General features: G+C 33.9%; 1 protein-coding gene across 1 annotated transcript in view; it reads left to right on the forward strand.

Moving 5' to 3' along the window:
• The window catches only part of enpp1 (ectonucleotide pyrophosphatase/phosphodiesterase 1), a 60,458-nt gene extending 46,947 nt beyond the window's left edge, over window positions 1–13,511 (forward strand). The window contains exons 21-25 of the mRNA XM_051138761.1: window positions 19–145; window positions 4,789–4,863; window positions 9,821–9,953; window positions 12,611–12,755; window positions 13,005–13,511. Coding sequence (XP_050994718.1) covers window positions 19–145; window positions 4,789–4,863; window positions 9,821–9,953; window positions 12,611–12,755; window positions 13,005–13,157 — 633 coding nt within the window. The 3' untranslated portion in view covers window positions 13,158–13,511. The remainder of the gene's footprint in view (window positions 1–18; window positions 146–4,788; window positions 4,864–9,820; window positions 9,954–12,610; window positions 12,756–13,004) is intronic.
• The last annotated feature ends 11,332 nt before the right edge of the window (window positions 13,512–24,843 follow it).

The following is a 24,843-nucleotide window of genomic DNA, read 5'->3' on the forward strand; positions in this document are numbered from 1 at the left end:
TCTCTTTGTCAAACAAAGGTGAGAATCCAGCCCTCAGGAGACAAATGTGTGCGTGCAGATGTACGTGTGCAAGCCAGCGCAAGACAGTCCTGCTCATTCTATAAGAACAATTCCACTCTGACCTTTGGCCTCCTGCATCCGCCCAGTGAGTTCAACAGGATATCTGTATTTACTTTAGGACATTTACACAAAACTCACAATTCATTTCACTTTTTGCCCTTTTTTACTTCTGGAAAAAGTTTTACTTCTGGAGTTCAGTTAGATATGCTACATTATGGAAATCTGGAATTAAGCCCATAAATACAAATATTTTTACGCAGTTTAATTGAAAAACAAGCCCACAGTTCCTTATGGTAAGCAAATGTGGTATGTTGCCATTAACAATTGGGAAATTTACTGTTCAGAAGTCTCTGATGCTCACCAAGGCTGCATTTATTTGATCGAAAATACCATAAAAAACAGAAATATTATGAAATATTAATACGGTTTGAAATACATGCTTTATATTTTAACTAGGGCTGTCAGCTGATTAAAATTTTGACTGTGAAAATACCTGCACAAGATTATTTAAAGCTATTTTTGTGTTAAATAAGAAAGTATAAAGCTTTAGAAATATTTTATTTGATTCAACATAGAATTTATTACACATAAACATTTAGGCTGTAATAGCCTAATATAACCTATGGAACATAAAAGAAGATAATTTATGAAACATCAAATTTTTTTTTGTTCATACATTGAAAGTCATTGGTAACTAAAACAACTTCGTTATGACGTGTTTTTGTGAGGTTTGTTTCGCCACCCCCTTTTTAATGAAATGATACTCTAAATAGAAACTAAGTCTGCCAGCAGGTGGCGGTAAAATGTCTTTATGAGTCATTCATTTATTCATTTGATTCATTCAGACAGCTGATTCATTTAGAAAAGAAGTAAATGGCTCTCTTTGTGAATGGCCTTTTGAGTCATTGCTTCACACGATTCGTTCAAAACGCAGATTCATTCAGAAACTAAACAGCTGTGTTGCACAGAGATGCGCAACAATTCTGCCATGGCTTCAAAGTTAATTTGCTCACTGCAAAGTTGAGCAAAACCATATAATATTGTGTTTAAAATATAACACAATATCAACTTCTTATTTACTCAACTGTTGTATAAAATCACAATTAAGCTCGTGATAGAACGGGACAAAATCAGCACTCGTATCGTATTGCTCTTGCTGGCCGTGTGATATGTGATATATAAAAATATGAAACAAAACGCATACAGGGGCATTTTTTTGCACCGATATCTTGAATTTTAGGGCATAACTGCACTTGTGGAGTTGATGCCCTGCACCATATTTGTCAATAGTGAACAGTATGACATATAAGATGACCTACAGGTCTGGGGAAGGGGCCAGCATGTTAACTGCATTAAAATATTTTCATTAATTAATTAACACGTTAAACTGACAGGCATAATTTTAACATATTGTAAAATGTAATATAATGTAGTTCACTTCCAGAAGAAAAATTTACGAATAATGTACTCACCCCCTTGTCATCCAGGATGTTTCTGTCTTTTTTTCTTCAGTTGTAAAGAAACTCTTTTTTGAGCAAAATTTTTCAGGATTTCTCTCCCTGTAATGTACTTATATGGTGCCCTCTATGGATGGCTTGATACCATAATTTTGGCTTCGGTACAATACCAGAATGTGATAGCTCGGTATTGGTACCAAATTGATACCATAGGTATTTAGTAAGTAATTTAGTAAGTAATGAACTAAATGTATATTAGTTAATTTATCATTTATTTTTTATAATTTTAACTAATTATTGACTTAGATTAATAAATGCTGTAATACTGTTAGGTCAACTTACCTAATGAATTTGAACAAATGTAGCTTTACTGTAAAGTGTTATTCTAACAGTCAGTATCCGAAATCACATTATCATCTCTCTCTCCAATTGTTTTCAGATTTCCAAAAGAAAAAGCATTAAATATTAATGTCGCTCTCTTGGCTGCTTCATATTAGCGGACGGTGGCATGGCAGAAACATTACCTTCATATTATTGATACTAAAATTAATATAACAAAACTCTTGCTTCATTCAAATTCAATTAATATTTGATTGTTTGAAATGCAAGTGCAAATATTATGTGACCAAAGCTAAACTGGTTCTATCGTGTCACACGCACATTTGAGCTTTTATGTTTACTCTGTATCATATCTTAGGTAAATTATGTGCATAGATCAATTGTAAATAAAAATTTATTAAACCTGAATTTATGAATGATGAATGATGCACTCACCTGTTGATCTCTAAATTTGCGTTAAAGATCAGGATGAGCAAGTGACAAATGCTTGGCAAGATTTGATGTGTTGCCTCATGTGGCAACATATGATTTATAGCACAGCTTGCATACAGGTGCAGTAGGTCAGTTCGTTCACCTTTATCATCTGTTTTGTATGCAAAATAATGCCATATTTCACTTCTGCTGTTGTCTTTATTTACTAGTTTTGAGTGTGTTGATGGAGTTTCATCTGTTTGATACATCTGTCACATTTACCCATTTTGCCAAGTATGTATAACTGCAGACCGGAGATCTCCAAAATGGGATGGGAACTCCAAAAGTGGGCAGAACCTCCAAAATGGAGCAGGGTCTCACCACACAAAAACTTTCCCCATTGGCTCTGGCTTCAGCCTGTTGTTATTGGCTTACATTTCAAAACTAAACTTTATAATTAAATATTGTTTGTAGTCAATCTCAAATAAAATAAACTATGCTATATAAATAAACATGCTCAGTGAGAGCAGAGCCCCAAAACTCATGGTCAGTGGTTAATGATATAAACGGGAATCACCCACAAGCTTTCCCGTGAGCTGTGCCAGTGAAGTGCATGGGAAATCACTTTGTTTTAAGCAATGGGAGTGTCCTGGGGCTTAAAATTTGCAGGGTAGGAGTGGGTAGTGACGCTGGATGTAACTAAAAAGGTCCCATTTTCTGGTGAGGTCCGGTTGGGGAGTTACAGAACGGCCCGGCGATCTCATATCGCATAATCTTATTAATTGTATGTTTATCTGCAACGCTATTCAGCGCCAATCCCGCCGTGTAGTCACTTTCACTGGTTAAGGTTAGGGTAAGGGGTGGGGTAGGTTTAGGGGTTAGCATTTGTGTAGCATTCAACACTGTGATTGACACATCCAATAAAATCTTTAAAATCAGCTGTGGGGCAGAGTTTGCACTGAAGTGGATTGGGGGAAAAATTGCGCATGCGCGTTATGTGCCTGCCTGTCAAAGAGAGGTAGCCACACCCTATTTTGGAGCGCCCACCCCGTTTTGTAGTTCCCGCCCCCATTTGGAGATCTCCCGGCTGCAGTTATACCCCGCTCCGTTTCGCTGCAATTTGGGAAGCACTGCCACCTACAAGTAAACTTTGGAACAGCAGTGTATAAAATACTGAATTGATAAAAATGATAGTATGGAACCGTTTGAAATAAAATATGTACCGTTTTTTTCCCAGTACCGGTATACCGCGCATCCCTAGTGCCCTCAAGTTTGAACTTCCAAAATGCGGGCTCTAAATAATCCCAGCCGAAAAAAAGAAGGGTCTTATCTAGCAAAATTATCGTTTTTTTGTTTGTTTGTTTTTTTTAAATTACAATTTATATACTTGTTAACCTCAAACGCTCATCTTGTCTAGCTCTTTGTGAACTGCCATTTTATTTTCTCCTCCAACTTCAAAATCGTCCTAAATCGCTGCAGACCCAGTGTTTACAACAGGGGTGTCAAACTCAGTTCCTGGAGGGCCGCAGCCCTGCAGAGTTTTGTTCCAACCTTCCTCCAACACACATACTATGCAGTTTTCAATTAAGCCTGAAGGACTTGATTAGTTGGATCAGGTGTGTTTAATTAGGGTTGCATCTAAACTCTGCAGGGCTGCGGCCCTCCAGGAGTTTGACACCCCTGGTTTACAAAGTGAACGTGCAAAAATATCAATCATCCTTTACAAAAGAAGGTAAAACAGCGATATAGGACGATTTTGAAGTTGGAGGAAAAATGAGATGGAGTTTTTCGACATACATTTACTGTCATGACGGGGAAAAACACAGTTCACACAGACCTAGGCAAGACGAGCATTTGAGCATAAAAAGTATATAAATTGTATTTTTTTTTTTTAAGAAAATAACCGATCTTTTTGCTAGATAAGACCCTTCTTCCTTGTTGGAATTGTTTAGAGCCCTTTGAAGCTGCATTTCAACTACATTTCGGAGGTTCAAATTTGGGGGCACCATAGAAGTCCATTACATAGAGAGAAACCCTGAAATGTCTTCCTCAAAAAACATAATTTCTTTACAACTGAAGAAAGAAAGACATCAACATCTTGGATGACAAAGGGATGAGTAAATCATCTGTAAATTTTTGTTCTAGAAGTGAACTACTCCTTTAAGTGTCACATGATCTTTTAGAAATCATTCTAATATGATGCTTCTTCGCATTTTTCTTTTCTTTTTTAGGATTCTTTGATGAATAAAAAGTTCAAATGAACATGTTTTTGAAATAGAGATCTTTTGTAATAATATAGAAGTTTTACTGTCACCTTTGATCCATTTAATACATGCTTGGTGAAAAAAAAAACAAAAACTAGTAATATCTTTCAAAACAAAAATCAGTATAGTTTAGTGGTCATTATGCAAAACTATCAGTGAAAGTATCCAGAGATTTGTATAATGACAGAGCTGTTTACTCTACTCAATCTGTTGACTTTTGTATGACATCTCATCTAAATGCTTTGTATCTCCCTTAGACTTCAGTCCTACAGGAAGTGAGCCAGACTCCTTAATTACAAGCAACATGGTGCCTATGTTTCCTGCTTTCAAAGGTAAGCCGTGTTTTGCATTCAGCTTATAACATCGCATTCAGACTGCAGTCAGAGAATACCTGACAACTTGGATCTGTTTCCCATTTGCACTTTTTGTGATTTACTGTTCATTTGCAGTTTGCATGTTTAACATATTTGCATGTTTGTCCTGCCAAGAACTGCATAATGTCTTTCTTCTGACTGCCAATTTGAATATTTCCAAACGATTTTATGTTTACTTGTATACTTGGAAAGTAAATGCTGGAATGAATTTGCAAGACTACATTCTACGCATAATTACCTCTAGGGTTGGTTGAACTGTAGGAACTTGTATAAGGGATTTAAGCATGGAGTGCTGGGAAAAAAAATCTGTCAATACTTGTTATGTTCGTGCATAAATACTATACAGTTTGATTAGATGCACAACCTTTGACGTCCACAATAGCAAAAAAATATGGATCTGGACTGCCATTGTCAAGGATCATTGCAAAAGGTTGAACTTTGATTTGAGAATGGGTTCCACATGCCATCCACATGTGGCCTGTTTTCCTCAGAAGGCTGTAATTCTGCATTGCAGCTCATAAAGTCTTTCTGTTTGAAACAGTGTAATGGAATGACGCTAGAAGTCAGAATAAAGCAATGCAGAAATGCATAACAAAATACGACTTTGCCCAACATGATGGCACCCATCAATTATACATTGGCTTTAAGCAAACATGTTTTAATAACTTTTTAATAACTTTTTAGTTCCTAAATCACGTCAGAATGAAAACTGTTTTGCAAGTGTTTCCATGTGGGTGTGAACCATGAGCTACAGTGCTGTCAAAAGTGTTGTCTTGCTAAACTGCTAAAAACACACTTGAGTTAAATGAGACTTTAAAAAACTGGGCTTTAATTTAATAAAGGTATGCAACACTCCCTGAAATGTAAATGTGTGCCAGTTAAAACTGCCCTATAATTAGAATCAGTTGATCGCAGCTGAATTGAGGCCAGTCGCATTTATACCAAAATCAAAGAAAAGAGTCCCGCAGGAGCGCTTGACCTGCCAAAAAACACCTAGGAATATTCAGCAGAGCATCCAAAGAACTGCAGTCTTTCCAGCGTAATTTCATTCCTGTTATCAGACTGAGACAAAAATAAGAGATGGAGATAAAAGAGATGCGTTCTGTTTTTTGCTTTCACTTTAATTTTAAAGTTGTATCAATTTTGTTGTTTATTTTTTATTTTATATAGTGAATGTTTATAGTTTATACGGTAATGTTTTCGTTTTAGTTATTAAGTTTTAGTTTTACTTCAACTTAAATTAAACAAAAATTTGAAATGTTACCTTGGCAACTAGTTTATTTTATTTTATTTTATTTTATTTTATTTTATTTTATTTTATTTTATTTTAGATTTTATTTTATTATTTTTTTATTTTTTTAAATGATAATTTTTTTTACGGTTTTAGTTTTAGGTAATGATAATAACCCTGACTAGCTGAGTTTCTTATAATTTTATTTTATTTTATTATTATTACTGTTAATGTTTATTTATTTTTCAAGTGATCATTTTTATGGTTTAGTTTTAGGTAATGATAATAAGCCTGACTAGCTGAAATAATATAAGTTTCTTATTTTATTTTATTTTATTTTATTTTAGGTAATGCTAATAGTTTTAGGTAGTTTTAGGTAATGCTAATAACCCTGACTAGCTGAAATAATAATAATAAAAAACAAAACAAAAAAAAAACATATTTTGAAATAATAAAAAAGTTACTCGTTATTATTTTATTTTATTTTATTTTGTTCTACAGTTAATGGTTGTTTATTTTTCAAGTGATAATTTTTATGGTTTTAGTTTTAGGTAATTATAATAACACGGACTAGCTGAAATAATATAAGTTTCTTATTATTTTATTAATTTTATTTTATTATTAAAGTTGGTGTTTATTTATTTTTCAAGGCATTATTTATTTATTTATTTTTTGGTTTTAGTTTTAGGTAATGATAATAACCCTGATTATCTGAAATAATAATAAAAAATAATAATAATAATTTTGAAATAAAAAAAGTTTATTATTTTATTTTTTTATTTTATTTTACAGGTAATGTTTCTTTTTTTGTGATTTTTTTTTTTTTATGGTTTTAGGTAATAATAACCCTGTCAAGTTGAAATAATATAAATTTCTTAATTTTTTATATTATTATTATTTTTTATTATTATTATTATTGCAGTTAATGTTTTTCAAGTGATATTTTTTTAGGGTTTTAGTTGTAGGTAATGATAATAACCCTGATTTAGGGTTATTCAGAATTTACAGAACAAACTGTGAATAAAAATAGCATAAAAATATTTTTAAAAAAAAATACCGCCACTGTAGAGCAACATGTTATGGTTTTGGTTATATTTCAGTTTGTTTGGATGTGTGGCTTTTGACGTCAACAGAAGAAATAGTTTTCTTCATACTTCTGCATTAATTAAAATATTTGGCTTGATAATCCAATCTGTTTACAACTATATGGTTAGTAGAATTTATTTTATTTATGTATTTATTTTTACCCCATTACTACATTATGACCCACCTTTAAAGGTTCCTGTTAAATTGAATTATTTATTTGTTTGTTTGCTTATATTTATACAAATATATTACATTTTGTGGTTGTTTTAGTGGTGCCATGTAGACACTTTTTTAAAATTGGCTTTCCAGTGATATGGCATTTAAAAAAAAAAAAAAAAAAAAAAAAAAAGGAAATAGAAAGAAATTGTATACCCTAAAAATCCATGCCAACATTTCCAGTAGCAATCTCAGGTTAAAGCCGGGTAATCATTAGAAGTCATAATAAAGTCAGACCTGCTGTCACTTACGTAACATGCCATTCAAGCCTGTGAACCAAATTAACTGATGTTTTGCTTTAACTTCAGAGACTCATCAGTGGTAATTGCAACATCTGCGTATGGTAAACACTCTCTTCATTCTGTGTTGTGCAAGTATTTAGATCAAAGAAAACATTACCCATTTCATTTCTCAACTCCACCAAATGACGTGCATGTAGAAGATTAACTATCTGTGTTCCATTTGAAATCATTCATCTGTGCTTTAGTGCAGCTACAGTGATAAAATGAAAACCAACATTACTTTGTGGTTTGTACTTTGGGTGCACCAGCATTTCATAACACATTTATCTGTTATCAGTTACAGACTTGATTACACAAGTACATTATGCATTAATCATAGGCATATTAATCATAAAAATCCCAAACAACATTAGGAATCTTTTGTGGCTCTCTTGCAATAACTTGTTTGGTTTAAGTAAGTTAATACTATTTAGATGTTTGTAACTTCAGCCAGGTGCAAATGAAGTATTTCATGTATATGCATAAACAGGATTATGTTTGTAATGATTGTGATTATGTTTGGAATGTTATCACTGTATTAGATATGATTTGGTGTTATCATACGGTTTATTATCACATAAACCTCTCCCATACTGTGTGTCTCAGTGTTATTTTAGTGTCATTGATATACTACTAAAAATGTTTAAGCATAATTTTTAAAGATTTTTTTTATGGTTTTAGTTTTAAGTAATGACAATAACCCTGATTAGCTGAAATAATATGGTTCTTTTAATTTAATTTTATTTAATTTTATTAGTACAGTTAATATTTCTTTATTTTTCAAGTGAGCATTTTTATGGTTTTAGTTTTAGGTAATGATAATAACCTTCACTAGCTGAAATAATATACATTTATTATTTTATTTTATTTTTTTATTAGTAGTTTATATTTATTTATTTTTCAAGCAATAATTTTTATGGCTTTAGTTTTAGGTAATGATAATAACCCTAACTAGCTAAAACAATATAAGTTTATTATTTTATTTTATTTTATTTTATTTTATTTTATCTTATTTCATTTAATTTTATTTTATTATTACAGCTGATGTTTATTTATTTTTCAAGTGATTTTTTTATGGTTTATTTTTAGGTAATAATAACCCTGACTAGCTAAAATTATTTTATTTTATTTTATTTTATTTTATTTTATTAGTACAGTTAATATTTGTTTATTTTACAAGTGATAATTTTTATGATTTTAGTTTTAGGTAATGATAATGAGCTTGACTAGCTGAAATAATATAAGTTTATTATTTTATTTTATTTTATTAGTACAGCTAATATTTATTTATTTTTCAAGTGATAATTTTTATGGTTTTAATTTTAGGTAATGATAATGAGCTTGACTAGCTGAAATAATATAAGTATTATTTTATTTTATTTTATTTTATCTTATTTCATTTCATTTTATTTTATTATTACAGCTAATGTTTATTTATTTTTCAAGTGATTTTTTTATGGTTTTAGTTTTAGATAATGATAACTCTGACTAGCTAAAATTATTTTATTTTATTTTGTTAGTACAGTTAATATTTATTTATTTTTCAAGTGATAATTTGTATGGTTTTAGTTTTAGGTAATGATAATAACCTTGACTAGCTGAAATAATATAAGTTTATTATTTTATTTTATTTTAGTTTAGTTTATTTTATTTTATTAGTACAGTTGATATTAATTTATTTTTTAAGTGATAATTTGTTATGGTTTTAGTTGCTGGTAATAATAATAACCCTGATTTAGGGGTATTCAGAATTTACTATTTCTGTTTAATTTTTAATTTTGGCTTATATTGATTTGTGTTTTTGGCACAGAAAGGCTTACCAAAACAAAGTGACTGCATTGTCCTTTTTCTCATTTGCTGGGTTCGTAGATGCACTGGGGACCCAATTATAGCACGTAAACAAGAAAGAAGTCAGATTTTCATGATATGTCCCCTTTAACATAAAACCTTTTAGATATTTCATTTCAGATTTCAGTTAATGTTTATTTCAAGTACCATAACCCACTGTATGTCTGTTCTGTGTCTGTTTCTTGTTTCTTGTTTCTTCTTTCTTGTTTGATGGTTGTGTCACTGTTGTTCATGTCTGATGTGTTTGTGACAGATATTTGGAATCGCTTTCACGATGTTCTGCTGGTGAAGTATTCACAAGAGCTGAATGGAGTCAATGTTGTAAGCGGACCAATATTTGACAGCGACTTTGATGGGAACTATGACTTCATGAACAAGGGAACCCCGTAAGTTTACAAAATTGGCCAGCTAAAGATATATTAGCTAAACAGAGTACACAAAAACCTGACACAAACAAAAATTCAGTAGAACAGTATTTTGTAAAATTATATTATAACTGTTTTAATTTATATATTTTAAAATGTATTCCTGTGATCAAAGCTGAATTTTAAGCATCATTACGCCAGTCTTTAGTCTCACATGATCTTCAGAAATCATTCTAATATGCTGATTTGCTTTTTAAGAAATATTATTATCCCACCTGAACACAATTAATATGGTGCTTAATATTTTTTGATGGATTTGTTGATGAATATAAAGTTCAAAAGAACAATATTCATTTGAACAATCGAATGAATAAATAAATGACTCGTAAAGACATTTACTGCCACCTGCTGGCAGACTTAGTTTTTTTTATTTAGAGTATCATTTCATTAAAGTGCTCCTATTATGCTTTTTCTAATATGACCTTTCATGCAATGTGTCCTGTAGCTGTATGTAAACATAAACTATCTGCAAAGTTGTGAAGCCGACAGTGCACGATACATAAAGTTATTGTCTATCAAAAAAAAGAGTCGGTTCACAATCGCCTGAACGAGTCGTCAGGAATTCGAATCTTATTGTGTTACGGCCACACGTCACGAAGTAACACGTTTGCATAATGTCCACGCACGTTCTACGTCACAAACAACTTGTCCGCCCACAAACACAGTCAAATTTCCATCATGTCGAGAAGACGCTGTATCGTACGCTGTAAGAGCAAGTTTGTTTTATATTCACTTCCAACAGATGAATCTACAAAGATTGTATTTTCTAGTGATCATTCAAAATATGTAGTTGTGTATGTTATGTTGCATAACAACCCTGCACATGTCTTGCTAACCGGCTAAATCACGCTTCTGTAGTTCTGTTGTTCAGCTGTGGACCCACTGTAGTCTAAAAATGTGTGATTGATGCAGCTTGTCTGTCTGTCTCATTAGTTGGAGTAATGATAAAGGATGGTGCACGAAGCGGCTTTTACATCGAGTGCGGAAAGTGCTGTGCTGTGAAACCCATTGACTTCAATTGCTTGCGCCACGCGAGGACGGCTTGTTTCTGCATCTACCAAAGCGCACGCCACGGACAAAGTTCAAATGAGTTTACCTTTTGCCACTAGAGTTGTACCCGGTTCGCTTACATAAGCAAATTGTGAGCACTTTCCACGGCAGTTTGTGCTAACTTGTCGATCAGCCACTTCAGCCGTTTCATCGTCAGACTCCGGCTCGAATTGGTAAGGTAAAATCGATGCCGTCTTTTCTATGTATTGACAAGTCTCCAGGGCTGTCAGTCAGTTATGACAATGAGCGTTTCGTTCTCCGACATGCTGTACACGGTAGACCAATCATAAAGGACTGTGCCATCTGACCAATCACAGCAGTGAGCGCTCACAAAAAGGCGGGGTTTAGAGAGACAGACTCTTCGAACTGCCTCACACGAGTCGTTTAGGAATCATTTAGAAATGAGGTCAAATTAAATCTATTTTTGAAGAAAACTAAAGTGTTTTTTGACCTTGCATATATGTAAACCTGTTTTGGGAGTCTATTAAAACAATATTAGCAACCTTTAAAATGGCATAATAGGAGCACTTTTAAAAAAAAGACATAGAATAAAAATAAAAACATTAAAGGGATAGTTCACCAAAAATATTAAATTCTGTCATCATTTACTCATCCTCATGTCGTTTCAAACTTTTCATTTGTGGAACATGAACGAAGGTATTTTGAAGACTCTTGGTAACAAAGCTGTTTTTGTTACCAATGACTTTCATTATATGAACAAAAAATACTGAGATGTTTCTCAAGTTATCTTCTTTTATGTTCTATAGTTTACATTAGGCCATTACAGCCTATATGTTTATGTGTAATAAACTGTATGTTGAATCAAATGAAATATTTCTTTCTAAAGCTACAATCTGTAATGTCTACTAGACACAAAAATAGCTTTAAATAATCTTTTGTGGGTATTTTCACAGTCAAATTTATTTAGCAATTAATGAGATGAATGAATCGTGTAATTAATTAGATTAAAAATTGTAATCAACTGACAGCCCTAGTTTATATATTAAATATATTTGTATATAAATTATATGAACATAAATATATATATATATATATATATATATATATATATATATATATGTAAATATTTTCAATATATATACTGTATTTGTGTGTCTTTATATATACTACATAAACATACACAGCTGACGCACATATATTATGTACACAAAAACTTTTATTTTGGATGCAATTAGTCGTGGTTAATCGTTGCCCTGCACTACTTTTTTACCAGTGTAAAGGTATTTCACTTTTGATCAATTTAATGCACCCTTGCTGACAAAAAGTATTAATTTCTTAAAAAAAAAACTGCTAATCTATTTCAGATTGAATTTTCCTTTAATATCAAAACAAACTGTTTGATCACTTTATATGTTGGTCAGATAGTGTTTTCCTCTATGCCACTCTATGAGACAAAAAAAATGTTTTAATAGGCCAAATGTACCATTTACATCTATAGCTATTGGTAGTTCACATACTGCCCACTAGTGGCCAAACAATGCCAAAACCACATTTAACAATCATTATACTGAAATGTTTCCTCATAGATGATTCTCATCTGTTTTTAGGAACAGGGCTCCCATCCCTACACATTTCTTTGTGATTCTTACAAGTTGTGGGAACTCGTCTCTTCCTGTCCGACAGTGTGACGGTCCTCTAGATGCAGTGTCTTACGTACTTCCTCATCGACCTGATAATCTGGAAATGTGTCATGTATGTAATCAGCCATTCCTAATCTAAACCACAGCGACCGTAAGATTGTACACAGGAAGTAGTTGTTAGGTAACATGTTAACTATTGAATTAAAGCTTGTAAAATGCTTGTCAGTACATTCTGTAGTATACTTCAGCCTTATTTCAATAGAACTAAATATGAAATGTGGGTCAAAAAAATCACTGAAAAGTTCAGCTAATTACATTTAATGTACATTTTAACTGTTTGTTTTATTATTTATTTCTCCAGAATGGCTCGGACTACTCATGGTTCCACAATTGGGCTCAGCTTCACGTGGCGCGCATCAGAGACATTGAGCTTCTGACGGGCTTGAGTTTTTATCATGACCGGATATCTGTTGCTGAAACATTACAACTCAAGACTACACTCAAAACTTTCTAGAAACCTCAGTGAACTTAGACCTCATTTCTCTGCGTCTGCAGGCCACAAACAGCACATTCAGAATGGAGCGGATCTTTTTTTTTACCTTTGAAACACACAGCTAAGCTTTACCAGGCACAAGTTTGTCCAGAGAGTCTTTGAAAGGGGAAAATAAAAAATTTTTATGATCTCTGTGATCTATTTATATCTGGGGAAGTACTGACTGTATGAGAACCAGGCCCAGAAATCCTAGAGTAACTAAAATACGCCATTTCCAAAAAATAAAAAACTGTTTTTCAGCACACATATGCTAGTGATTTAACTGTGGTTAGATTGTCAGCCTGTTCCAAAAAGAAAGAGTATCCTAAAAAGAAACTGTATCAAGAGCACTTGTGCAAACAACAGCAAAGCCACATTTTCCACAGGGATCGCTTTCAAAATGTCTTTTACTTTACATTGTTTTATTAAGTTGTTCTACACAAATGAAAACAAATGCTGTTTCCAGTTTGTAACATGTACATGTCAATCCATGATTTATATTTTACAGTACTGCAGTATAATAGTAGTTAGTACTGCCCATTCAGGCCAGATTGCAGAATTACATCAGATAACAGAAGCAAAACTTGTGTTATTTTCTAGAGATTTAATGGATTCACTCACTCAGGTCAGTTTTGATAACAATAAATCTGCATCAGCATTCTTCATTACGTTTGTATGTTACTTTTGTTATTCAAAGTTCATAATGTGTAAGCAGATTGTACTGTAGATTGTTTCATTTGGTGAATATTGATTAAATATTTAATATTTGAGTTGTTTGTGTTTGTTCAATACAATTCACAGTCGCTGTCGAGAGTAATATATATTTTTAGTCTGGTTCAATAACATTGTTTGTTTTTTTGTTTGTTTGTTTCTGGACCTACATATTTACCATAAATATTAAAATATATAATACAGGGCTCTCAAGTCTCACGCATTCACCGTGAGACACACGCATTTCAACCAGTTCACACGCTCTCACGCCACACCGCTCCTAAGTCCCGATCTGAATCAAATGATTCGCGATCCGACTGGAGCGCTTTGAAATCATTTTGCGACGCAGTGGTTTACTGATTCGGAGTTTCAAAAAGCTTTGTTAATACTGTGTTCTTTGCTTCTTTCTCTATATAATTTATTCGTTGTTTGAAATGAAATCATTACAATTAATAGGCCTAACTTACAATGTTTTTATTAAATTGTGATCACGTTAGACAGTTTTCGTCGTATTAAAACATTTCACGACATGGCACTCATTATCCGGTACTTGCCTAAAAAAAACGGTATATAATGTGCATTGTTAACAGGTTACACTAACATCAGGTTACTTAGTTAGGCTATAGCTTTACTGGAGTTGGTTCAACCTCCGCCTATGGAGGGAGAAAATCCCCCCTCAGCTTTTTTCACAAATTACACCCTGGGTAAATCTGATAAAAGACAAATTTATAAAATGAATTGTTTTATATATTTCAAAAATACAAATGTACCAACATTGTTGGGAAGGTTGTTTTGGAAATGTAATGGGTTACAGATAACAAGTTACCCTATTTAAAATGTAATAAGTAGCATAACTATTTTAAGTGCTTTAAAAGTAATGTAACTGATTACATTTGATTACTTTTTGATTACTTTTCTAAAATTCAGTTATCAAATAAGCATGTGTCCTGTTCTGTGTTCTAAACTCCTGAAACATTGGTGTCTCATATTTTAGACCAGTCAATGCAATTTTGGAAATCAAATCTGTATGTGTGGATCATTAACATTTTCTTAAGCAACTGTAACTTAACTGTACATTGTTAACACACAAACACACGCACATTTTTGTTTTTGTGAATTGTGGGGACTTTCCAAACACTTCTATAGATTTTATATTGACCAAACGATATTGTCTATCCCCTAACCCAACCCTAACCCTAAACCTACCCCTTACAGAAAACATGTTTGTATCGTTACACTTTCAGATAAACATCATTCACTATTTTTAATCATTTTTTAACATTGTGGGGACCGCAGGCCAAAAATTTCAGGTTTTACTATCATTGTGGGGACAAAACCAAGTACACACACACACACACACACACACACACACAGAGCTTGACATAGGCTACATGCTCAGGGCAGGTTCTGCAATCCTACTGTATGTGTACAGTATGTACATTGAGCACTGCTGTTAATTTGGCTCATTTGGGGCCAACTTTCTTTTTATTTTTGATACATTTATATTTTTTAAATATATGCAACATTTTTTTTTAATTTTGTATGAATTTGACTTTTATTAGATTTACCAGTTGTGATCATTTTGTGCTGGTCAATCTTGAACAATAGATAAAATTGAATTTCTATCAAAAACTTGAGAGAATTGCGTGGCGCCGAGGGGCAGATGCTGCAAATATTTGAGAGGCTCCTCCCCTAATAGTAATCTCACTCCAAACTTTTTCCGAAACTTGAGAGCCCTGATATACACTACTCACAATAAGTTAGGGATATTGTCAGAGACTCAGTGGATGTCATACATACGATGTTTGTTTCACTTCAGACATTTTTGGGATAGGGAGGCAATTGTATTGGGGTGATAGACACACCTCATTTTGTGTTTTCCATGTAATGGTCTCATTGTGTACAGGTGTGCCTTATATTGGGGCCAATACCAAAAGACAACCCTTTTCAATGTGGCATCAATTTCAACATTCTGTGGGTATAAAAAGCTGGTACTGTCAGTAAGTCATTCCAAGTTCATCATTTAAACAGCCATGAACACACGACGTCACTTAACGGACGAGCAGCGCCACCTGGCCATGGCGCGCCTTCGGGTCGGTGGCAGGCAGTCAGATGTTGCTCGTGAACTTGGTGTGTCTCAAAGTGTCATCAGCAGACTTGCATCAAGACACAGAACTACTGGCAGAGTTCATGACAGACCAAGGAGTGGAGCCCCACGAGTGACAGACCGCAACGATGACCAGTACCTAAGGACCTATGCACTCAGACATCGTTATGCAACTGCCACAGAGCTGCAGGCCCGTTTACGAGATGTGAGGGGTACTAGGGTTTCCAGACAAACCATTCGCAACCGACTCCACCGCTTTGGCTTGAATGCCAGACGACCGTTGCAGGTGACTCCACTGACACCAAGACACCGCCGTGAACGTTTGCAGTGGGCACAAGACCATGTGACCTGGACAATGCAGCAGTGGTCTACCGTCCTGTTCACTGATGAGTGTCGGGTCACCTTGCACAGAAATGATGGTCGTCAGCGTTGCTGGAGAAGGTGAGCGATACGCTGAGGTCAACATGGTCCCCAGGGTTTGCTTTGGTGGAGGAGGTGCAACAGTCTGGGCAGGCATCACCAGTCAGCGCAAAACAGATTTGGTTATTGTACATGGCTCAGTCACTGCACGTTCTTACCTCAGAGACATCATAGAACCCATCATCATCCCCCAATTCCGCCAGCACACCCCAACTTTCTGTTCATGGATGACAATGCTCCACCACATCGTGGCAGAATTGTCACAGCTCGACTTCAGGAAGTTGGAGTGCCTCATATGGTATGGCCATCAATGTCCCCTGACCTGAACCCCATAGAGCACGTCTGGGACCAGTTGAAGCAGAGACTGGATGATCGTACCCCACCCCCACGTGACCTGGCAGAACTGCGTGTAGCACTTGTGGAAGAGTGGAACGCATTGCCTCAGAACAACATCATGAGGCTAGTGAGGAGCATGAGACGTCGCTGTCAAGCTGTCATTGCAGCAAATGGTGGAAACACCCGCTACTGACGTTGTCAATTTTTGTTATTTGGGGCTATCCTTGTTATTGTCTAAATTTTTGGGGTAATAAATATTAAACTAATGAAAATGGTGTTTCTTCTCATACATTATTAGTAATATCAAAGGGAACTTTTACTTATTTCATTAAAATTCAGAGCAAATAGGAAAAGCACTCATGTAAATAACAGTATCCCTAACTTATTGTGAGTAGTGTATATACACTATCATTTAAAAGTAGGAGATCAGTATTTTTTTTTTTTAATTGAATTGAATTAAATTGGTCAAAAGTGACAGTAAAGGCATTTATATGTGTAATAATTAAAAAATATTTATTTAGTTTTTGATCAAACAATGCAGGCTTGGTGAGCACAGGAGACTTAGAATCCAAAATTGAAACAGTAGTGTATATATTTTCAACATTATATATTTTTTACAGCAATGGCAGATCGTGGAGGCGCGCAATAGTTCCCGGAAGTAAACGCTAATACTATCAGCGCCATAGAGATGCAGCAGAAGAGACTGTGATCGACTTTTACAAGATTAGACATTTATAGAACGAAACTATATATTATCAGAGCAGTTAATTAAATTGCCTTATGCATTAAAACAGATTATTATTAGATTATTCCTCACTAAATTAGTAGATTTAGGCAGTATTATTCATTCTCTTAAAGCAGTTTAATTCATCGCGTAATTGAGGCTTTTAAACGTGATTTTTGCTGGTGGAAAGTTAAATATTAGAATTAAATTTATTGCAAAGGATGCTGATGTACCTAAGTGAGAATGAAAAAGAGGCAGGCAATTTTCATTTGAGAATCATACTAGGCTAAATTACCAGAAATATATTAAATACCACTACTGTATACAGTTGAAGTCAAAAGCTTACATACACCTTGCAGATACTGCAAAATGTTAATTAAAATAATTTATATTATCAAAATAAATACGTTTAAACATTGTTTATTTAGTACTGACCTAAATGAGATATTTCACATAAAAGATGTTGTTTACATATAGTCCATAAGAGAAAATAATAGTTACATTTATAAAAATGACCCTGTTCAGAAGTTTACATACACTTGATTCATAATACTGTGTTAATATTGGTAAATTAATTCAAATTTTGCAGATTCTGGAGGCTGTATGTAAACTTTTGACTTCAACTTTAATAAATGTAATCACAGTAAACCTGTACTTTATTAATGTGTTTTATATTTACTGTACTTTTGTACTTCTTATCTACTGTAGAAACACTGTGTGTGGAGGAGCAGCGATGCCACAGGACTGATATGTGATAGAGCATCACTGTACCATTTCTCCCATGTTTTTCTCCTTCTCTATTTTGCTCTCAGAACAAGAACCACCTGTAATGAGAACACCTCTGAAGAGATGACGCCAAGCTTTGAGAGGACTTCAGATGACGCCAACTCTGAATAAACACACAAAACTACCAAATTTTCTTTGTATTATAATCAACATGATCAAATCATGTGATCATTGCTTTAATGTATTCATTGTTTCTGCTGAATACATGAGGTTAACTAACTGCATGATTTGTATAGCCTAATTTTAGAACATTTCTGCCATATGAACATTACTTTGACAGTTACACCTGTTAACAGAACTCTTATTTGCAACATAGAAACATTAATTTTCTGTAAAGCTGCTTTGAAACACTGTGTATAATAAAAAGTGCTATACAAATAAATGTGAATAAAATAAAACTTGATGCATCTTTTTTCTCCGTGTCAGTAGGAAACCATAAATTCATTCTGCTTTCTGTGAGTGACTCTGGATCATTCCCATGTAGCACAGGAAACTACAAGGACAACATGCTTTTCCGTTTATTATAAATGAATAAATCAGTTGCTGTAAATAAGTGTATAACAAAAGTCAACATACGTAAAATATATGATTAAAACAATGTTTTAAGTTGAATATACTATGAAAATATTTATATATTAATAATTATGGGGTGAACAAGAATCGAAAACATTAAACAAGATGAATTTTCCTTAATTTAATTTTATAATTCACTTCTCTGGTATTAAGACAACATACCAACAAGACAATACCATTTCAAAACAGCAAATGCAGTCTTTAACCAAAGTTACTTTAGCCTAAAATATGTTAACGAGGCAAGCAGCGATAGTTGACCACATTAATCCTCAAATATTAGCGTATTTTATATTTTAAATACAACACTGATATAACTGCATATGCATACTACATATGCATGTCGATGTATTTTATAAATGATGTAAATACATTCTTTTATTTTCTACTAATTAGCCAAAATCATAGTTCTGCCTCTCCAACTCCATGTATTCCGATAGGTTGTTTGCAATCACGTGATTCCGAGGACGCGCGAAATGCAGCTGCAGGTCAGGAAGTCATTTTTCTCTATAGACCATTTCACGGACGTAAACAATAACAAATGCGTTGCCATGATACTGCGCATGTCTGGTCCTAAAGCATTTCCGGTGGCGCCATTTTTAAAACACAGACCTCTCAAAACAAAATGACTAGTACGTATTTTTTAAGTCTAGCTAAAACAGAACAGTCAAGATATTTACAAAAACTGAGACTAGACGTTGAATTACCGGACCCCTTAAATCAGACACTGAGGCGCCAACTTTTCACTCAAAACGTTAAACGTTTACCTGAAATAACGTATCCAGACCTGTGTCATTATCTGGTTGAGACCGAGTGCGTCTACACAAGAGAAGCGGTGAAGGCATATCGTAGTCTGGATGCCTACAATTACCTCATTAGTGGAAAAGTTGGAAGCATTTGTTCATACAATGTGGACGACGTTTATCTTGTGTTTGGCGAAGTTGGAGCAAGTCAAACGTTGTCAAAAACGTACTCTGCTTGGTTCGTTGCTAGAGTGACCGGGGAGGTTATTAGTGGGCATTGTACTTGCATGGCTGGGTAAGTCTGTATGTCTATGCTAATAATAAATCACATTGCTGAACTGAATTCTGTTAAATGAATTGTTGATTTCCATTAATTTATTGCATACATAATCATTTCATACGTTTTAATGGAAATGTTTGTAATTTAGATTAGGTGAAGTGTGTAGCAATGTTGCTGCCATCCTTGTTGCGGTGGAACAGTGTGTGAGAGAGGGTTTGAATGCTCCATCCGTGACATCTGAGCCCTGTGTGTGGTCGCGAATAAACAAGAAGGTGCATGCAAATCAGTGCTGGCTAACGTGTTTTTTTTTTTTTTTTTTTTTTTGTTGTTTTTTAATCTAATTAATATAAAATTTTAATTCATCACACGTGTTGTTGGTTTTAGATAAAAGTAGATACTAGCAGATTAGTCAGTGTACAATCCCACTTTGTTTTAGACTGATCCAAAACCAGTGGCAGACATTGATTTTTCCAAACCTGTCAGACAAAGAGCAGTTCAGAGTAGGGATCCCATCACATCCACTGTAGTCACACCAGTCTCACCAAGCACGCTCTTTTTAAGTCCTTGAAGGTAAGGAAACATTTACAGAAACATGATAAATGACAAAATATGCAAAACATATGAAATATGTTCCTATATGGTTTTCATGGATATAGCCTTAAACATTGATATGCAAATGGATATAGTGGCACTTATGTGTGACAAAATCCATGTACATTTCAGTGTATGTGACTATATATATAGGATGCATGTAAGATTATATACTATATCCTTAAATCATATAGGAGCATAATTTTGCACACATTGTCATGTATAGATAAACACAAGTTATGTACATATGAAGAGTTCATTTGCAAAAACAAATAACTCCTTTTTGTTTAACAGTTTTCAAAAATCATGTTTTTCAATATGCATTCCAATTAATCTCAATTAAAGTGCACACAATGATAAAAAACATGATTTTTGATAAAATAAAAATAAAAAATAAAAAAAGAGTTGCAAATAAACTCTTCATACACACACACAGTGATTGCAGAAATTATTACAACACTAGTGTTTTCACCAGCTAAAAAATGGTTTAGATCTTTTGCTGTGTTGTGTCAGTAGGAAATATCAGTTTACATTTCCAAACATTCTGTTTGCCATTAATTGTAATAATCCAGTGAGATTTTTGTTTGTACAAAAAATCTAACAACAGCCAAACAAAAATCTCACTGGACTATTACAATTAATGGCTAAATGCATCTTTGGAAATGTAAACTTATATTTCCTACTGACACTACACCAAAAGATAGAAATAACTGACTTAACCAATTTTTAACTGGTTCTAATTTTAATAATTTTGGCAACCACTGTGTGTGGTACATACATAATGTGTGTTTATATGGTTTGAACTGTGAAATAGTAACTTTGTAAGGGCAGATCAGGTCAGAGAAGTATTTATGATTTTGACATTGTACATATCTGGATTAACTGTAAAAATGGGTTACTAAGTTTTTGGGAAATGATATATGATGCTACACAACTACATTTGATTATGATTTAAATGTGATTCCCATTTCAGAACGAGATCCTAGACTGTGCACTGTTTACCACTATGACTTTTGGTAGTGACAGTCACTGCATCTGAGGGAGAGCAGGAGAGCACAGACAGGGTTGATATTCTCACTACAGCTGAGGCAGAATCTCATAACAAATCACAAGTAGTTGTACAGAGTGAAACACCTTGTACTGACAGCACTGTAAATGCAACAAACTTGCCAAAGCCCCTTACACATTTGTTTGATGAGAAGCACAGTTTACTGTCACAAGATAAACTACAATTTGAGCTGGATAAAATCCTGCAAACCATCCCTGCTTGCTTTAGTGAACTGAATTGTTATTGGAATCAATAGCAGAATCTCAAAATGACTGTGTTTTCAGTTGTTTATGGAAATCGGTCAAATCGAGAAATTTTATTTCATATCGTGTATGAACATCTGCTGTTGCATAAGGTGGAAAAGGCAAGAAATTGACTGAAAAAAATTGTGAAAAGTGGCTTGTAAACCTGCGTCTGCGGTCAGAACTCAGAAGGAGAATCAGATAATGCTTGTGTGTGTGAATGGTTAATAAAAGATTAATAATATTAAATATATAAACAGATACAGGGTGAGACAGTGAGAATTCACGCAATGATAAATGCCACACGTACATACAATGCAAATAAGATATTATATTTGCAGTTGATTACAACTGAACCTTGTGAGATTGCGATAAATTGAGAAGTGAGTCACAGCTTTTTAGTGACTATATGAAAGTGCTATTTGCTCGCTTTGTAGGCTATAATCAACTCAGAATTTGGAAAAAATATATCCCGTTTTTCAGTCAATTTCTTGCCTTTCCGCCCTTATGAACAGCAAATTTTCATACATGATAAAAGATATTTTGTGGTTTCTCGGTTTGACCGATTTGAGCATCCATAAACAACACAAAACATAGGCATTTTTGAGTTTCTGCTAGTGATTCCTATGGAGAAATATCACTTCCTGCCCTCCAGCTGCATTTCGCGCCACAGCAATGACGTCATGTACAAACAACCTATAGCCCGCTATGAACTTCCTGGAACTATTTTCCAAGTCTACACGAATCACGTGACGATCGAGCGTTTTGAACTTCCGTTGTCGCAACTCTCTATACGACTCTGGCAACTGCCACCCTAAGAAAAAGCTGTGCCACCCCACCTGCCACCCCAGAATTATCACAGAATAAAATATAAATGTAAGCAGTGTTTCATGTGCTACTTTTTAGCCGCAGTGATGACAGAGTAACCCAAAATAATGGCAAAAAAACAAAAAACACCTATTTCTATAAAATGTGCACGATAGTTGCACGCGCACGCAGCGCGCCCAGTGTATACGACTTCATTAACAAATGACTCTTGTGAACCGGTTCGTTTTGAGTCAAAAACACAAAGCGCGGCCCAGTTCATTAACGAATTGTTTTACATTTGTTCGTGAATCAGATAATTACTGATTCTTGGCTAACTCAGAAGTCCCCTGAGACATCTAATCCGGTCCAGATATGTCTGAGATTTATCGCGTAATTGTTTGGTGATCCGATTCTCTGACCGCTCACACCACGTTCATCATGGATACAGGCCTTTTTGCCGTATCCGACGAAACAATAATAGCATGAAATCAATAAGAAGATGCTGATCACGGAAACTAATAGCAGATTTAGCTAAGCATCTGGTCGTATTGCAGTTTTCTCAATTGTTAACAACAATGTAACTGATGCTAGTTGTCTTATGTTCCCAAACCATTCATTCAGTGCTAAAAACAAAGACACATTTCTCAAAAAGTTTAACAGTAAGTTAAACATTAAGTAGCAAAACTGATGACACACCAATCAGAATCTCTGCATCCAACAACAGAGAGAGGAGAGAAATTAAGGAATCATTTACATGGGTGTTATACTTCCCTGGTGAAAAAAACAGCATATGCTGGTAAGGTATGTTTTGGTGCAAAACATACCTACCAGCATATGCAGTTTTTTTCACTAGGGTTACCCATACAGTATAATTATAGTACAGTACCAGTACATTAGATGATGAAAATTTCACTATTCTATATGTACAGTAAACTGTAGCACATGTTTTACACCTTCAAAAGTGTGACTGTCAATTTTTTTTTTTTGCATTTTTGCAGAACTGAGAAATGACTACCTAGAGATACAGTCTTGTGTCAGGAGACCAAATAGTACTGTATACTCTAATGAAATTAAGTCAAATGTGCAGAGGATGCTGAATTTTATTTTTAATTTTATTTTTTACTGTACTGTATTGTGGTGCATACCAAGTTCATACACAGTTCTTTGTTATTTGAACTTTTCTGGTGCTTTTCATCTGCTGCAAGATTACTTTACAGTAGTAAAATGAAAATATTTTTTCCCAAATGTTAATTGCTGAATTAGCAATCTGTAATTTAACTGATGTTGTATACTGTAATAGACATTGAGTTGCAAATTAATTCCTAATAAGACTTTTTTGTTAGTGTTATCTCATGAGTGTTCACTGGGCAGGAGAGTCATCGTTGAATTTGAATTGTGTGTAATCATTTAAGAATAATAATCTGTAATAACTAGATTACAATAACTAGAAACATTTGAAAGACAAATTTATGCTGGCTTGTCTTAAGACTTGTTTAAAAACATAAATAGTTTGGTCAGTTACATGTTCTAGATGTTTGCTAAAGTGTTGCTAGTTGGTTGCTAGGATATTCTGGGTGGTTGCTATGCAGTTCCTGGGGTGTTGCTAGATTTTATGGTTGATTGTGTGTCATGAGTGATTACAGACATTCCCACCTCTGTTAATAACAAAATCAAACATTGCTTGCAAAACTGATCCAGTTTCAGTGCTTTGATATTATAATTAGAATTGTAATAAATTTCTTTCTAATGTTAGGAAATTAACATTAAATCATCGACATTAACATCTTAAACTTGCACTAAAACGTGATTTATACCATCTAAGTAGTAATTTAATAGAATTGCATGTCTTCTTTAGTGATACAAGCTCAGTAACATTTACTGTATAACCTGTTGAAGTTTTTTTTAATATATTGTTTATTGACTTGGTGCCATGATGGACATTGAAATGTTGTTATTTATTTTTTCATTTTAAACAGTATAGATCATTACTTAATGGTAATGCAGTATTTTTGAACACAACTGTGTATGTCAGACTATAAATCCCCAAAAACTATGCATGGGGGCTTTCTTTGGAGTTGCCACCCCTCATAGACCCCATGCCACCCCTTTGCCACCCTAAAAATTATTTTCTAGATCTGCCCCTGATCATATGGTTATGTGTTTAAATTGTGCATGAATATTCCCAAACACTATCCCAGTGCGATCTCTGCGTGAGATATGTGATTGTTGTCATATTTTTATAAAAATCTAAAGTACACGTTTGTATTAAAGTAAAAATGGATGATAAATACGCCTTTCGTATA

The sequence above is a fragment of the Labeo rohita genome, chromosome 20, assembly GCF_022985175.1.
Source record: "Labeo rohita strain BAU-BD-2019 chromosome 20, IGBB_LRoh.1.0, whole genome shotgun sequence".
In the NCBI taxonomy this organism is placed as follows: domain Eukaryota; kingdom Metazoa; phylum Chordata; class Actinopteri; order Cypriniformes; family Cyprinidae; genus Labeo; species Labeo rohita.